The following is an 18433-nucleotide window of genomic DNA, read 5'->3' as shown; positions in this document are numbered from 1 at the left end:
TTGCAGGCCATAGATCTTTGTCTGCCTCTGCCAGTTGTTTCCCCCTGAGTTTCATTCAGTTTCTCTGTATCCAGAGTCCACATACATTAGTAATGATGTGGCTGATTAGAGAAGTTCTGTTTCAAAATCATTTAACATTTTCTGATCTTAAGAAACAGATGTAGTCTTTCAACAGCGCTGCTCCCTTTTCATAACAGAGCAAATGTAGAACAGTTATTTGATAGACTAATTGATTCATCATCTGGTTGATTGAATGGCAGAAAACTGTGAAAACTCCTTCATAATTTCTAAAGGCTAAGCTAATGTCTTCAAATGATTTGTGTTATGCAGATACTGTGCATGTGGTTTTCAGGTCCAGGTCCAGGTTTTTCATAATACTCCAGGAACTTGTTTTTGCTCAGTCATTGTGCAGCACTGTGTGTAGATTGATGAGAAAAAATGAATCGAATCCATTTTAAGTTGAGTCTGAAACTTGCTGCACTTTACATCGGTCACACAAGAGAACGAAAAAGTAGACAATCCTCACATTTGAGGCTGAAACTAAGGACGGCTGGACATTGGTTTAGTCCATTATTAAGCCAACATCAGGCTTAAATTTCAAGAATTGCTCTTCTCTGCTCTGTGCTCCTCTGATATCTTTCTTTGTATTGTGGGATCTTCACTCTTTTCTTTTTCATCTCCTTCACTTAATCGGCTCCTGAACCAAGACATCACCTTACCATATCCCATGTCCATTCTCTAGGAGTCGGCCCTCGCTCACGTGGAGCTGCCTACCACGGTGGAAACGGTTGAAGCCGCCATAAAGAAACACAAGGACTTCACCACCACCATGGAGCTGAACCTGCACCGGATCAAAGCTGTGATCGAGGCTGGAGAGAGTCTGATCAGCCAGAGCAACATCTACTCTGAACGCATCAAGGAACGCATCGACACCCTCGCCAACAGGTACCACACGAAGGCGAGCTCGAGACCGAAGCTCAGAAGCAGAAGGAAACATCTGTCTGCATTTAGCATGTTTTTGTTATACATCAGTTTTTTTTTTTCTGTGAATACGTCCAAGTCTTCTGATGCTTGAGGTAAGACTGTAGAGGAGAAGTAAGAGAATCTGTAAATGTAAAAAAACGAACACACAGATGACTGTTGAGGCACAGTGGTTGTTAGCTTTAGTCGCTCTGTTTCACCTTATTAAATGCTGGATATCTCCATTTAAGATTTAGTTTTGTCTCCGTTCCAGCAGAGTACCACCTGCAGCACCACGCGCTCTCCCAACGGCACATGAAGCCGATTTTAAAACACAAAGCTCGAAGCAGCTGTCCAAACACAATGCAACAATGAGAAAAAGAATAAAGACCCCCGAGTGGAAGTGAAGTAGAAACGCTGAAAACAGACCTCAGTCTATGTCGTCCACACCTGACCATGAAATCTGTGTGATAGCTGAGCTGGTAGTGTGTGTGTGTGTGTGTGTGGGGAGGGGGTTGGGGTTTTTCTATGTGTATGTTTCCAACAATAGCAATGTGAAGAACCATATGGTTATAAGATTTAATTTACATGAATTAACTCATCGGACATTTATTTTTCTCCCATGGGGACAAATACATGAACACACTGAAAGATGATTGTCTTTATATTTTACACATTCTGCTTCTGTAATGAATCATTTATTTATAATTTTGAACATTTGTAACTGAACCTCAACCTCTTTCAGGGGAAACCAGAACCGAGAGCTGGCCCAGCAGTGGCTGGAAAAGCTGAATGACCAGTGGGAACTTCAGAGGTTTCTTCAGGACTGTCACGAGGTAGGAGGACAACGGACTGGTTGCACTGGTTGAACTATGAGGGACTGAAGCAGGTCTCATGTGGAAGTGAATGAAGTGGTTTCAAGAGACATTTAAGGGGATGGTCATGTCTTTGTTCCTGTTTGTAATAGCCAGTTTCATATTTTGGTGGCCTCTGGTGGCAGCGTGAGATAACTGCTCTCAGTTTTTAGAACTTCCTTTTCCCAGGAATCATCATGGTGGCATCGTTGAAGTTTGACCTCCTTTTCAGTCTGTTGACCTCTTTGTTGCTGAAGTGCGTTCAGCCGTTTTTTGTCTTGACAGAATGGGAGCTGCTGTTCAAATGTTCTGAAATGTAGATTCAGAAGGTTTGAATCAATTTTGCCTGTGCGTGTCTGAGATTTCCTGACAATAAGATTACATTAATCTAGGAAAACAAGCCAGATACATGGGCCAATTCATCGTTTTGAGGATCACCCACTGAATCCTGGCTGTCTTGTTGGATGCTGTCGTCGACATGTGCACGCCTCATGTATGTCACGCCGAGCCGTGTTGCACACGACTCACCTCTGCTCACTCCTGCAGTTATCACTCTCTCACCCTGCGGAGTCACGGGCTTCTTTCTGGGCCAAAATCTTGTTTAGTTTCAGCAACTTTCGCTCTTTGGCTCTACTGAATGATTCAGCAGCACAGCTCCTCATAACTAATTCAAAGGAGGAAGAGTGTGTCTCACAGTGTACATGAGTGTCTGCATGTGACGGTGTGTGTGTGTCAGTCACATTCATCGGACTGCTCACATGTTAATGCGTGTATGTAGAAATACAGTATGCATGATGTGTGTGTGTGTGTGTGTGTGTGTGTGTGTGTGTGTGTGTGTGTGTGGCCTACAGTGGGCGAGTTACACTGCGTCAGTCTGTGGGAACCTGAGCTTTCAGCTGCCAGGCTGTGTTGTGCTGCTCGGTCGAGGCTGCGTCCTCGTGCTTTCTGCTGCTAACTGCTGTTTTCCATCTACTCGCCAACACTTTTACACTGAGCTTTATGCGGTCACATATTTCTGTTGTACACAAAATAATCACATCTACAATTTATATTCTTCCTGCCAAGATTTACGACACACTTGTGTCCAGTGCAACCTACACTGCTGTTCAATGCTATATCAATACAGTATCAGAATTTCTGTGAATATAACATTAAAATGAAATTCAAAATTAGTCCATCAGTGCTTTTTATTACCAAATATTTTGAAAAGATTCACAGGTTTGTTGCATTTTATTATTCTAATGTGTTCATTATGTAAACAGCCACATGGCTTCTTAATGAACTTGATGACTGGACACGTTTTTGTAACAAACCATCATTTTTAGGCAGCTTGGTGCCGTTTGTGGATGTGCTTGTGGTGAACAATACCAGAATCTAAAAATATTGAAGAAAAAGTCACATTATTTTTTTCCTCTTATGTAATCGTAGTAGTCTCTCCTCTTCCTGTCTGCCTCTCTTTATTTTCAGTACAACTCCATCTTCAGGACTGAAGGGTTTTGAAGAGGTGAACTCAGAGATCAGACTGTTACTCGTTTCCTGGATTCACCTCCTGCTCTGTTTTACGAAACGAGCACACATATGCCCGAGGGTTCTGCACTGCTAAACACTGTGTGTGTCTATATAATGGATGTAACACACATAATGTTTGTGTTTGTGCTTTTCTTCTGTCAGGTGAGACATTATGGATTGGTGCCTCTGGCGAGTTATTGTGTGCTGAGGACAAATAGTGTTAAGATACAAACTGTGGACTAACATTTGTCCTGACTCAGGTTACTTAATTTAATGATATGTATGCTCACAAAGTGCAGGATAAAGTGGACTGTAAGCTGTTTGAGACAAACACTAAATTAAATGGTTTGGCCTTGCAGGAATACTTTGAAAAAGCCCGAAGCATTGACATATTTCTGTCAACATGTCACCACATGGGAATTATATTTTTAGTCTTACTGCAAACCTTCCCCTCATGTCTTGTGCTTTAAAAGGAAGGAAATGTATATTTTATTGCAGTCAGCAGCCAAGGTGGATTTGGTTTCCCCGTATACAGTATTATAACATTTATGACGCCTATTCAAAATATATAAAACATGGATTTTAACAAGGCTGCGTTTGATCTTCCATCTTTCAGACCCTCCGTCAGACAGACTTCTCTAGCTCCTCCTCCCCCTCCCTCATTCATTCTCTACCACTCCCCACACACACACTCACACACTCCTCCTCCTTTTCCCTCATTCAATTCTATTACAGTCTCAAGGGGGGCATCAGGCTATGACCCTGCATGACCTCTGCAGTCATGAAACCTACGGGTGTGCGTGCGTGCGTGTGTGTGTGCGTGTGTGTGTGTATGTGTGTATGTGTGTGTGAGAGAGAGAGAGCCTGTTTGGTCATGTACATGTGTTTGTACATGTCGTAGGAGTGTGAGTCTGCTGTCTTGTTTGCCTCCACATGTATGTGTGAGGCGTGTTTACTCGTGTTAGCCGGCATGTCCTCACACTTCTGCACTGTGTGTGACTGTGGGTGATAGTTCCAGGAAGATGGGACAAAGTGACAGGCGGAGGGGGCGTTGGACAGGCATCCAACCCCTTCCTTTAAAGGAAAGAGGAGCAGTAAATCTATCAAGCTACAAATACATCATTCAGGATAAATCACCGCTCTGTCCAATCCGCTGCTTTCTGTCACTCTTCCCCACTGCCGCCCCTCCTCTTTTCCTCTGTCCAAACCTCCACTGTTTGGCCCTCTCTCTCTTTTCTCTCTGCTTCACCACTGCAGCAGCGTCAGGCAGGCTGGAGACGGAGAGTACAGCTGCCTGGGACTGCTGCAGAGAGGAGGAGAAGGATGGTAGAGGGAGCTGATGTGCGTAGTGCAGGAGGAGAAGCTGTCGAGGAGTCACGAGCTCGGCTGGTAGTCAAAAAAACAGAATCTGTTTTTTCTTTCCTTGTACTCTCGTTTTGACACCATTTTAAGCCCACCTCCCCCCTCAGCCTCCTCCAGCTCACCATGATTAGCCGTGACCAGCGAGCCTGGAGGCGCTGCGTGGATCCCCTGCCCCCAAAATCCCAACCATAGTCTTTTGCTCCTCCCTCTCCTCTCCTCCTCCTCCTCCACTCCATCTCTCCTCCAACCAGCTAGGCAGCGTGTTAGCTCGCTCGCCCACTCGCTGAAGGTGTGAGGCAGAGGAGGGGCACCGGCTGCACCGGCTCAGCTGCCTGCCATTTTATTGTTTTGGGGAGGATGATTTTTTCTTCCTCTTCTTTTCTTCTCAATTGTCCTCATTCTTACCCTCTCGCTCGTCACTGGCCCGCCCCCGCCCCTCCTCTCTCTCCTGGTTGAGCGTACAGCAATCCTCAGCAACACAGCAGAGAGGGAGAAAGGGTGAGAGAGAGGGAGAGGTGGAGAGAGAGAAAGAGAGCAGCCTCAGTTAGAAGTCTCCAGTCTGCCTCCTCAGCCTCCAGTGTTGTTTTTGTGATTTACCCTCCTGCCTGGCATCTTCCTCTCAGCGCACCTTTTGTCGCTGTCTCATGCTCGGCTCTCCAGAACGCTCCTCTCTTTCTGTCTAGCTCTCTCTTTCCTTTCCTTCCTCTCCTCGTTCTCTCTCTCCATCTGGCTCTGCGGTGAAGAGCGTCTTTGCATGTGTGTGACGGCAGACCAGCGAGGATGCGGACACCAGCGGCTGCCTGCAGCTGCCACAATCCCGTGGGCTGTTCCCATTAAACGCCGCCGGTAAACGCGTTATTCACCTTACAGTTGGGTTAGGAGAGAGGGATAGAAGTGCAGGTGGAAATGTTGCATGCAGGTGTGAGGATACTGGCGACGGAGAGACGAGGGTGCTGATGCTGACCTGAATATGCTGGTGATGCTATCAGCGCAGGCGTGAGGTGTTTTCACTGTGTGTTTGCCTCACACACAGCACAGATTTTACTCTTTGATGGAGAGTGGAGGTGTGTGTGTGGGTTGTTTATTGTGTGGGTATGTGTTGATACTGTGGACAGCCAGTACAAGCAGATGCTGTGGATCTGTTGTGTGTACATGTGAATTCTCGCGGCCATGCTTGTTGGTACACGTGTGTCTGCCTACATGTGCCTGCTGTGCGTCATTAAATATTCATGTCTGTGTGTTTGACCTTGTATTTCCCACTGTATGTGTGGCTGCTGTGTTTATCTACAGTACTCTTCTTATGTGGATTCTTCACATGACAGAAGCTAATGGAAATATGTAAATTGTGATAATGTAGTGTAAGTGTGTGTCTTATGTAATCAAACATGTCTTTCTCTTATGAACTGGACACAATTTCAGCGTGCATGTGTTAGTGTGTGAGAGAGTGTTTTGGTGTATCCACGTCTTTTTAAAATGAGCAATCCTTTAGCACAGACTAACAGTTATTTACAGTGTGTATGCTCATCCAGCATTGACACCTCTCTCTCTCTCCCCTCTTTTCTCCCTGCCTCTCTCACCCAGCTGGGGGACTGGGTGTGTGAGAAGATGCTGATGGCGAGGGACAGCAGCCGAGACGAGACCCAGAAGCTTCATAAGAAATGGCTGAAGCATCAAGCGTTCATGGCCGAGTTGGCCCAGAATAAGGAATGGCTGGATAAAATTGAAAAGGTGAGTGCTGCTCTTCCTCCAAAGAGTTTCATGCCCTTTGGCTGCCGGGCACAGGATAAAATGCCACTGTGGAATATGAAATAACGTCCATGTGTATTTTATTATGCAGTACTTGTCTATGACAGTAAGCTGTTGATGATGTCAGGATACAGATGTCCATTTGGATGGACTTGGGCCCTAAATTCTTGTCATACGTTGCTTTGAACAGTCACATATCAGAGTGCTGAATACCAGGCTCCATTGTGAGAGAAGTGACCATTATGTCTGTTTCCCTTCAGACAAGCATTACTGACGTAAACAAAACGTGGACATCAATCATCAAAGTCGCACGTCCTTTCTTTACCCAATGTCAAATTTATTTGAAACTGTATTCCCTGTATTGAACACTAATTCGCTAATCTCACTGAAGGAAACCGTAGCAAAGCCAGCGGCAAGGGCACAAAGAATTACAGAGGGTTTTTAAATAGAGAGAGGATTGCTGTAACCTTTACCACTACTGTGTCCTTATAGGATCTGTTTCATATTAAGGAGATTTATACAGCTCATCAGCCTCTTGGGTTAGCCAGTGTCTCCTGCTACATCTTCAGGTTTCACTGGGATGACTTTGTTGTGTGCACACATCTGACTGGCTGTGGTGACGTGAATCTGGATGTATAAAATCAGAAGCGGTCAGTGGTAGAACTGCAGTTCTGTGCCATATTCCCTCAGGCCACGTGCCGCTCATCACTGATTTGAGATCCTATTTTAGGCAAAGTCACACATAGTGTGTGTGTGTGTGTGTGTGTGTGTGTGTGTGTGTGTGTGTGTGTGTGTGTGTGTGTGTGCTGATTGGGCCTGTGAGAGGCAGTGAAGGCGATAATTGAATGACATTTGCTCATGTTATAATCATAGAGATGGCCTGAGATGTCATGTAGCTGTCAGTACATTTCTGCATCCCTCCACTTGAATCGCTTGGCCTTAAATTGTCAGAGACATGAACACTGATCAAAGATCGTGTACGTACATACCTGCTAAATTGGTCTGTAATTCACATCCATGCTTGTCTTTCTGACCTGCTGATGCTGTTTCAGCTCATCAGATTATGTTGCTGGTTGGTGGCTAGCATTCAACAGTCTCACTGTGCCTGCTATCGGCACAAAATCAGATTTAATATGTGATGATACTTCAGAGTGAGTGGCTGCTGAAAGAGTTTTGACAGGACACATGGACGCTGATGAACCCACATGGGCTGGTGTAGACAATGTGACTGTGAAGTTAGCAGGCTGCAGTTATATCTGTGTATGATATAAACAAATCCTGGCAGTACATCTGTTCTGAGGAAAGCCGAAGAAGTGCGGTGGTTCTTGTGGAGAAACACTACATTGACGCCACATTTATTATCATAAAGCTTGGCAGTTCTGCTGCTGTCAGAAACCTTAGAGACTGCTATACTGAGTGTCTTTCAGGCATAAACACTGTCCTCTCCTCATACCACTATGATGGTACCATTGGCTGTGGCATCATGACTCGATCATCTGCACTCATCCTGGGCAGGACTGAAACTGAATTCCGCGGGTGGGAGCAGAGTGATTGAGCCAAGGCACAACACTGTGTTATGTGTTATCTGTGCACATACTATAAGACGGCTTTTGGTGCTGTCGAGACTAGAAGCGAAACGATTGCTTAATAATCAATCAGTTGAAAGACTGAAGACTGAAAGACTAATTGAGGTATTACATCATCTCTGTGTCCTTGTCCAGTCCACTCGCTGATAGGTTGGATGTTGTGGTTGTTGGCTGTTCAGGTAGGCAGCTTCACCCACTACTGGCCCATAAGCTGCTCATTATGTCTAATTACTGTACAGCCATTGCTGAGAGCCCAATGTCTTCTCTCTATTTCTTCTCCTATAGTGGGCACTGTGAAGTTGGTGTGTGAGAATGTGTGGTGTGTGTCGCCTTGTGCATGTTAGCAGGTGTGTGTCTGTGCGTCTGTAACGTGGGCATGTGATGTGGGGAAACTGGCTGACTGATGTGTAATGATATACAGTGATAAAATGTGGAGAGAGCAGCACAGCGAGGCCTGAGAGCACCAAGCTGTTTCCATTATAGATTCATAGGCTGGCTTACTGGAAAATGTTTACAGCAGGAGAGAGAAAATGACCGACAGTGGAGAGCAGGAGGAGAAACTGTGGCTCTCTGCTGTACTTTCCAAATATCTCTGCAAATGATAATGTCTTGTTTACATACAAAAGATTAAATGTATGGCAAGTAGAAAAAGATATGTTCCAAATTTTACAATTAAAGTTCAAGTTACTTGTTTCTTGTAGTGATAAAAACTATTACAAATGCATAGTTTGCATAACAAATGTAAATAATTTGCACGATTAGCCTGGACAACAGTTCAAAAGGCTTCGTTCGTCTGAAATGTCTGTAAAAGACAATCTGCTGTTGCTCTGATGTATAAAGGAGTCCATTGTGGTTTTTACGCCCACGAGCTGAAGAATTGGAAGAATATTTCTAAGTGCATTTCTCTGTTTGCATCTTCACATGAAAGTATGTAATTTGGCTGACAGTAAGAAACAATAACAACCTCCCCAACACTTCATATCTCACACTGCTCGAACAACACTGAGATCTTAAAATATTCTCTTTTCTCTGAGTATTTTTTTTATAATAACAAGGAGCCCACTTTCACTGTATCAGCAGAGAAATGGAGGAAAAAATGACTTTGTCACAGACCTGTTTAAGGATCCAGACTTGGCTTTATGGCTAAGGATAAAAGTAGGTTTAGGTAAGGAATATATCATACCGATGTGATCCTCGTGGATATAGAAGTACAAACGTGTATTGTGCGTTGGTGCTGTCGTGGTCGCAGCTCATGCTCTTCAGTAGCAGACTGTAGTCACAGCAGGCCGTCTAGCTGTTGGCAGATAGACAGAGTTCGGACTCTGAAGTCATACGTGGCAGCTTTTTGTGAGATAACATTCATGGGATTTGACATCTCATCGTGGTAATACTGATAAAGATTTGTGCACGTTGCTGACGAGCGTTAGAGACATTGCTCCGTCCCTTCGCACTGTGTCTTTGCAAGCTTTTGTTCTCATATGAACTGTATTTGTGCGTCATTTCTAAAAAAAATCTAGTAAATGTACAATCAAAACACAGTGAAAAGATGCAAAGAAGACACAACATCATCGGGTAGGAAAATGAATCCTGATTGTATTATTTTAATGGATATTACTGTGCTGACTGTGATCCTGCTCAATGTGGTACTTAATGTCCAAACACTCTGCATCTTGTGTCCTGGTTGTGTCTGTCTGCTTGTGTCCTCTGAGAGTCTCCAGTCTATTTATGTAATAGGGTAAGAACCCCTCTCTGCTGTGAAGGACTCTGTGAAGCACATTGCCTGTTTTTAGGGTAGCGTCAGCCATCTGTGAGGGTGCGTGTACCTGTATTTCACTGTGTACGATGCCTAGAAACAGTGTGCCTGAGCTTTTTTAGTCTTTGGAAACTACAGAGGACATTTGCTCATCGTTTCTCTTGTTAGTCCACCTGTGCTCCATCCCCTCCCTCAGTGAAAGCACTCCTTACATCAAGGTCTGTTAGAGGTGTCTGTCTCCTTTTCCACATCAGTAGCCTCTTTAAACAGAGGCAGATTCCAGCTCTGGAGTACCTGTAGTTACCTGAAGGCTAACATCAGGGTCAAAGCCCAACGAGACCCTCCTGACATTAGTGATGTGTCGGTTTGTCCATTGGAAGGGATGCATTGACCTGTTTACCTTAACTCTGGATTGTTTACTCTGACAGAACCAAATAAATCACACAGGGTATCACAGGATCCATCATTATCACATTAGATGATGGGATGGGAGCAGTAAATTATGTTTTTACATTGGAGAAGAATGGAGAAGGTCTGAAACTTTGCTTTCCAATCCTTGGATTTAGGTTAAAAAAAGCCTGGCAGAATACACCAGAGAGGACGGGATACCAGGTAAATTATTATAAGATTCATATTTTGAGGTTTTAACTCTGATTTAGTGGTTTTGAGCTGCTCTTGACTCTGAGCACGACCTGTTTGGTCTGAAGACGCTCTTACTGTTTACCTGGTATCCTATAGGCTGAAAGAGTCCTCCACTCCTCACTCTATTGACAGTGCACCCTTGAGCAGTGCACCCTCAGCTGCATCTGTCAGTTGAGGGTGTATTGTTGTTTTATTGTATTTTGTCAGTGTGGGACATCATGTGGGAGTCTGAGGGGAGCACATGAATGAAGACTAACACAATGATCTTGATTCACTGATTTGGAGATGGGGACACCCCAGCTGATCTTTGATTATGATGCATCCAGTGTGCTGTGTCGGTCTCTGTTGTGACGTCAAGCAGCCGGCGGTTGCTTGAGAGACTTTTTGGATGACTCTTCCTGTGCTTGCGGTGATTGTCAAGCAACAGCTGTCCAATCCCCTCTCCTTTCTCCTTGTCGTCCCTCCTCTCTTCATACGCTCATGTGTGAAGGTCATTCTTCAATCCCTCCCCTTCTCTCTCTCTTGTTCTCTCTCTGTCTGTCGAGATGTAACAGGAAGTGATGTAAGACACAGACTAGGTGCACAGGAAAATGCTTTCAAGTGTTGAGAGTTAGCCTACAGATGTAGCTGTTACTGCAGCGTAGTAAAAAGGGACAAATCTATTAAGATGAGCTCTGCAGCGTTCTGAATGTGTAATGGTTTATAATGAATTTTTATTTATTGGTAACAAAACAGTAAAAACTTTACAGATACAACAATGATAGAAAGTAAAAATATACAAGAACAGACCGGAAGGAAGGAGAGGGTGACGTACAGAATAAAACATAGAAAACAAAATAAATAAGGATTGAATAATAGTCACAATAATTAGAATCATATAAACATCATACGGTTACTGTGATTTGAATTAGTTTAACTGGAAAGTATTTGTAGAAATCAGTTAAACATGGCTCGTGTGTTTATGTGCATGATTGCGTGGTGGCAGAGGAGAAAATAATGGTAATAATAACACATTTATTGAAAGATACATAACCAAAAAATAATAATAACAGAAGAATGAAAACCAATAAATAAGTCATTTGTAATTGACATTTTGAAATGTCAGATATTGTAGTATGGCGATCCACCGCACCCTTTTATTTATTTATTTATTTGTTTGTTTATTTATTTATTTATTTGGTCGGTCTTGCTTTGGGCTATGACCAGACCCAGAGGAGGACTCTGAGCCACTGCAGATTTTATGTCCTGTCCTCCTTTGGACAGACGAGTGACAGTCTTTGTGTTGTTTGTTTCTTCAGATTGTGTTTGTTTTTGTTTGTCAGCATGTGGGGGAGTGTGTGAGTGTACAATGAAAATGGCGTCTTCCCTATGCTTCCCTTGCCTGAATCCAGTGGGCTTTTGGTCCCCTTCTCTCTCGTTATGTTTGATAATTAATTGGCCTCATTAACTCTTAAACATACTCAGCCTCTGCTGCCCTGATCCCACTCTTACTGACTCACTCAGCCTGTGTTGCATCACACACATACAGATTAAATTAAAACGATCTCTATGAGCGATGCTATGTATGCTATGATGTATATATATGTAATGTTAAGTATGTGGGCTTTCAAACAAAAGGTACCGTGCGTACGTATCATCATGGTGAGCACACTAGTTATATGGTAACATTTAGCATGTTAGCCTGCTAATGTTAGCGTGTTTCCATGCTCATCAGCATCCATCTGAATTTACAGCTGAGGCTGAGGGGAGGTATTTAACTGGAGTTTTGAACAGTGTTGGAAAGTCAGAGGACCGTCACCATCATTAGTGTTTGTCCTGCTTAGACCGTGAATGTCTGCACCAAATGTTAGGTTCTTTTTTAGTGTGTTCTACATATGCAACTGCCTCACTCGTAGAGCCCTGTGAGCATTAAGCTGTTTTGTGCTGGCTCTGCAGTATGTGAGAAACTGTGTGCGTAAATGAAGGAGTGTGTGTGTAGGTGTGTGTGTGTGTGTGTGTGTGTGTGTGTGTGTGTGTGTGTGTTTTTGTATAGGTGTAGAGGTAAGTGTGGCAAGAACATCAATGGAGCAGTGATGACACCAGCACTCCCAGAACAAATGGTAAACTGAGACAGAGATCTGCTGTTGTATTTTTATTCTCTTTCAATCAATTGCTTCAGCTCGATGCGTCGGTTCAGATTTGTTACCGGTGTTCATGCTGATGACGTTCAGACCTGGCAGCCACCATTTGCAGATCTTTTTCCACTAAATCTGCACGAATTTGCTTAGAAAAATTCAGATATTCATAGCTGCATCTCAATTGGCACTTTCATAAGCCATGGATATTTTTCCCAGGATGGTGAAGTCATGACCCACCCTACTCTGCCTCTGATTGGCCAATACTCATAGTACCCTTCATGATTGGGTTGGTTAGGTTTAGCTGATGAACGCGCTCTTATAGAGCTTTTAAGCACAACAAAGGAAATGGATTAGACTGACTGAGATGACTGTGATGCTGGGGATGACAGTTAGGTTTGTTCCTCTGATTTAAAGCTGATATTAGGCTGCGGTAACCCCCTTAAACTCTGTCTAAGGCCCCTGTTTTTTGTTATTTTGGAACTATAAAAGATGGAATTAACATTAATATCCTTCAAAGACTTCTTTGCCCTGGCTGGCCTTCATGGTCTGTTTATTTCAGCAAGATTTGAAAGAAATGTCTCTATTTTATAATCATAGGTGTTCAGAAGAGCCACAACAGTGAACGTCTCATTTCCTGTTACGATTCTTATTATTGTATTTGAACTTTATGGGTTTGCGTTAACCAGCACACAGTGTCTTTACTTCTTTCTTTACATTAATTCCATATCACACAGGGATGTTCAGTGAAATGAAAAGAATCCCAGCAGAGTGTTTTGTCTTGTACCTTTCAAATCCTGGAGCACTCTGAGCTTTCTGATGCTCTCAGTACAAAAGACACACTCAGGGGTTTGAGAAAGACAAAAGTAATGCTTTTACAGCAGCACAGAGGTGTGCGTGCGTGTGTGCATGCATGCATATGTGTGTGTGTGTGTGTGTGTGTGTGTGTGTGTGTGCAGTAAATGTGTATTTCTCTAACCTCTGTCAGCCAGAGCAAGTTAGCTTGTGTGTGTGTGGGTGAAAGCTCATGATTGGCTTTTTTGTGTCTCTGTGCTGCAGTAAAATCATCAGTAGTGAACTAGACAGTGATGAATTAAAAAAATCTCTCTGGTACAGAGGTGTAGCTGGGAAACGTGTTCATCAACAGCAGCCTCAGTATTCTACCAGTTTGCATGCGTTCTGTGTGCTTTGAGTGTCAGCGTAAACCCGCTACAGACCTGCTTTTCACTCGTTGGTCGTATGGATCTCTGTCGCTGCTGCTACTGCATGCATTACTTCCTGTGTACCAGAGGATTTCCCTCAGCAGAGAGCTGTGTCCCGCTGCATTCTCCATCATGAGCAGAATATAGTTCAAATCTGAAGAATGATTTTTCACACATGGAGTAAATATTGACAGAATATCTGCAGCGGCCTGAGTGTGACAGACACCGTGACCAGCAGAGTGTCAGCAGTGACGCTCAGGAGCAGATGTCTGCTGTAATTTACAGAGCAGACAGCAGAATGAGGACGGCCCATCTGTTACTGCTAGCGTCAGTGTTCTGTCAGGAGTCCTCACTTCCTGTCCTCCAGGACCCCTATACTTCCTGTTACTTCTTCTTCACTTTTCCTGTTTGTTGTACTTGATTTTTGTTTGGCTTCGTATATTCGCACAGTATTTGAATTATTCTCAATTTCAGTTATTAGAATAAGTGATGCCTTAACCATTGGACAGAAGGTGCAGCAGGACGTTAAAGTGATTTGTACTAAACTTCCAGAAAGGTGGATGACTTGCAACAGACAGATTAGAAGAAGAATGGTCAAAATCAATGCAGCAGTGGAAGAGATACTCTGACTTTGTGTCCTTTGTGTGAGTCAAGCTCCAAAACCACTTGATCCTTTAATTCCCACAATGCAACTCGATAGCACCTCTCATTAGACCCTCCCTGCCTGGTAAACACGTGTCGTTCAAACTCCACACCCCCAGTTTGTAACGCAGGCTTTTGACTAAACCCACCTTCACCTGTCGAGTTCCTTGAATCCCACTTAAACTTTAGAAGACGCTGGCCGTGGATTTTCTTCTGCATTGTTTCAGATCAGGTTGCTGTTTCGATACCGTTTGTTTGAGCAGCAGAACATCATGACCCTCTTTGAACTGCAGACTGAGCATGTGTGAGTGTGGAGTAGCAGCTCTGAGCCTGTGGGCGAAGCTGCTTGAGCCCACGCAGCTCTCCCACTTGCCGCAGAGGATGGCACGCATCAGCAGCCAGGGAAATGCTACAGCACAGTGAAAGCTGACGTAACGCACCAACACTGGAAATGACAGGACAGTGGGTGCTGCGTTGTAGCCTGCTGCTCAGCTTTTAGTTACTCTGTATTTTCTGTGTGTGTTGGTGTTTGTACACAAATGTACACCTGAGGAAAGCTCCTGATAACCCCAGTTTGCTTTGCTGCAACAGCTGTACTTCCATAGAAGATTTTTGTGGTTTTTGAGGAAAACAAGAAATGCAGGTCCCCAAAAAACAGGCCTCCAAAGCTATGAGCGCGCACAGAGGCGTTTACGCTCAGCACCTTATCTGTTGCAGTGTTCTCGGAAACACCAGGGGGCGTACCAACAAAAGATTCTGTGACGATGTCAAAGAGTGTTACCAGAAGAACGCCATGGATCAAACATGGCTGTAGACGCTGCTATACAGCTCCCCAGTGCAGAGGAAGAAATGTAATTGATTATGAAGTCATATCTGTATGATTTTAATATTGCTTTTCATGTGGCTAAGCATGCTTTTGTAATACACTCACACCTTGGAGGTTCCTTGGCGTAACCGGAGATTTCCTCAGCAGTTCTTACACAGCTGGTCCGGGGGTTTGGACGGGAAACCTTTCTATCACCTCCATGCCACCCAGTTTCCAGTCATCAGGCAGCTCTGTGTGTCTGCAGATCTTATCATAACCTGGGTGAGTCAGGCAGGATGTTGTCCTCTTCGGATGATGAGTCACTGCGCAAAGTTATTTCACCATCTTGGTGAAATGTCTTGGCGGCGTCTAAAATAACAACCCGCCAAGTGCCAGTTCCTGGAAATGTAGTCTGGAAGGAAAGTGGGTCAGATTAACCTTACCTTACCTTACCTGACCTGCCAAGCAGGCCAATAACCTATTAGTTCTCTGATAAAATCTCTTGTAATTTCAAGCTCTGTTACACAACACTATGAATTTCCAGTTGAATTGGTGACATGTGTTAGCCTGCAAGTTGTACATGAACACCCTTATGAACACCTTCTGCTGTCCTCTAAGAGCTGTTGATGTTTTTTTACATGAGTTTACTCATTTTTGAGGTGAACCAAACACTAACTGCTACTGCAAATGTTAGGAGCTCATTCTAAAGAATACACAGAGTACATTTTTGTGACAACTAGTACTTCACAATTATTTTAACATTGGCGGGATTATCCATGCCGATATGCCAACATCTACGTGACGGATTGAAAATATGTTGTACGGACGTTCATCGTAATGACGCTGATGATCCTGTGAGCTTTCCTTAGTGGCATGTGGGTTTGAGTGACAAGTCTCAACAACCGTTGGATGGATTGTCATAAAATTTGGAACACACATTGTAATCACAGTGTTAGTTTGTCCAGTGCAATAGTTCATGACCAAATACCCGCAAACTAATGCAAAACAAGGATAGCTGCAGCATGTAAAGCATTTGTAGGTTTGAAGAAATATTAGTTAAAGTGTTCATTGAAGTGAACCAATGTGAGAGGAGGTCTTCATGGATATGAGGGGATGAATATAGACGGTGAATAGTTGTCCAGTTTGACAAAGAGGTAAAAAGGCCATCAGTTGTTTTCTCTTATTTTCTCTTCAGTTGTTTTTATTAGATCTTTTTCGTTGGTTATTTCCTTCTTTCTGTCTGACACACATACAAACACAGAGGCTGCAGAAGACAAATTTCAATTGGATGGGGGAAGGATTTCACTGTGGGGGAGGCTAAATGAAGAGAAATGGTGTGTGTGTGTGTGTGTGTGTGTGTGTGTGTGTGTGTGTGTGTGTGTGTGTGTGTGTGTGTGTGTGTGTGTGTGTGTGTGTCTGTCTAAAAGGGGGTTCACAACAGGATGAGGTACAAAAGGGGGCAGAAATATGGAAAAGGAGGAGAGAGAGAAGGGGGAAGGGGAGTGTGACGTAATTTATGAGGCAATTTAATGTGGCAAGGTTTAATCTCTCCACACACACACACACACACACACACACACACCTCCTAACCCAGTTCCACTGTGTCTGCTCATAATTATCCCACCATGTAATCCAGTGGATGTTTGTGGATGTGGTGAAACAGAGAAAGAGACCCACACTCTGGATTTATGCCTTCTTTATATTTTCACCTCCGCTGGTCGTGATTATATTTATATGTTGTGTATAAAATGTCAGCAAATTCTGGAAAATACCAGTCACAGCTTCCCAAAGCGTTGTCCTACAGTTGAATATAAAAACATACTTCAGATTAATCGCTTATTAAAATTATTCCCAATTAATTTTCTGATAATTGACTAATGAATGATTCAATTAATCATTGCAACTCTGTATTATTATTATTATTATTATTATTATTTCACTGTCTCGTCTCTGTGCATTAGGTTAACTGATTAGTTTGCTGTTATTGTAAAATTGCCTTTACAGTTATTACGTTTTGTTTTTTTACATGTAAACAAACCGAATGTTTGTGCTCTGTGGTCGGTTACAGTGTCTGATCAGATTTTGTGTCTTTTGTCATAAATTTGCAGAGATGATGAAAACGTCATTTACAGTAAATTGTTAGATTGGCTGATTAAAGGTGTTAGTTATCTTTCTTAATGACCTTTTTATCCTAACGGGTTGTGTTTAATGTAGCATGATGATTATGTTGAACAGCCTGTTATTAGGTGTGTTTCTAATGTTTAGGACCTGCTTTGACTCTGCTCCGCATGTCCAGCTGTTCACTAATTATACACGTCATTATCACCTTTAATGATGGAAGATGAAAAGCCTTACCTCTGTCTCACCTCTCCTTCTGTGTTCCTCCCCTCCCACCCAGGAGGGCCAGCAGCTGATCCAGGAGAAGCCAGAGCTCAGCCCGGTGGTCCGGAAGAAGCTGGAGGAGATCAGGGAGTGTTGGCAGGATCTGGAGAGCACCACCCAGGCCAAAGCCCGCCAGCTCTTTGAGGCCAACAAGGCAGACCTGCTGGTGCAGAGCTACGAAAGCCTGGACCAGAGACTGGGCCAGCTGGAGGGTCAACTCGCCTACGTGGACCAGGGACAGGACCTCACCACTGTCAACAAGCAGCTGAAAAAACTACAGGTATGTAGGAGTTAAAAACATTAAAAAAAAAAAAACATGTTCTTCGCTCAGTTCACAGCCGTTTGAGCTGGGAACTTTTTGAGTTATGATTCATTCATTCATTCATCATCTGGAGGGTAGGGGGTCAGTGTTATTAAGGCCATTATGAGCCAATATTATTATTATTATTGTTATGGCATATGATTAATGATGAACTTTGGCAAGTCTTTGGGCAATATTAGGCTAAAAACATCATGTATATTTATTATTACTCTCCATTTTCTAGGATACAGGTGGAACAATTGTTGAGTTGAGCTGAATTGTGTAGCTCTGCTTCTTTACTCTACATACTGAACTGTTTACATCATCATGGCCACACAGTGACGCCTTCATCTCATTAATGTTTGAAGAAGACATTACGTTTTCTAACAGCAGCATTTCTCTCAGTCTACCTGCAGTGCTTCTTCATCTCATTTCAGCAAATTTTTGATTTGTGTTTATTTTATTTATTTGTTTATTTTTTAACTCTCTAAGCCATCAGCAACCCAGAGAGCTTTCACCAAGAGTTTCATCCCAACATCATTTTAGAAATACTGATGACTAGAAAGTATTGATTA

At 43.3% G+C, this 18433-nt stretch overlaps 1 protein-coding gene across 5 annotated transcripts in view; it reads left to right on the top strand.

Moving 5' to 3' along the window:
• sptbn4b (spectrin, beta, non-erythrocytic 4b) overlaps nucleotides 1-18433 on the top strand; it is a 61506-nt gene that overhangs the window by 29844 nt on the left and 13229 nt on the right. For 2 of the 5 annotated variants that reach the window (XM_076735880.1, XM_076735879.1), the window contains exons 23-26: nucleotides 743-945; nucleotides 1706-1796; nucleotides 6267-6413; nucleotides 17574-17837. In XM_076735880.1, coding sequence (XP_076591995.1) covers nucleotides 743-945; nucleotides 1706-1796; nucleotides 6267-6413; nucleotides 17574-17837 — 705 coding nt within the window. Of the gene's footprint in view, nucleotides 1-742; nucleotides 946-1705; nucleotides 1797-5231; nucleotides 5532-5636; nucleotides 5750-6266; nucleotides 6414-17573; nucleotides 17838-18433 lie in introns of those variants that run through there. The other 3 variants (XM_076735883.1, XM_076735881.1, XM_076735882.1) reach the window with 3 other exon arrangements.

The sequence above is a fragment of the Chaetodon auriga genome, chromosome 7 (genome assembly GCF_051107435.1).
Source record: "Chaetodon auriga isolate fChaAug3 chromosome 7, fChaAug3.hap1, whole genome shotgun sequence".
Classification (NCBI taxonomy): Eukaryota; Metazoa; Chordata; class Actinopteri; order Chaetodontiformes; family Chaetodontidae; genus Chaetodon; species Chaetodon auriga.
Note: the sequence above shows the minus strand (reverse complement) of the source record. Positions and strands in the feature narration are given on the sequence as shown.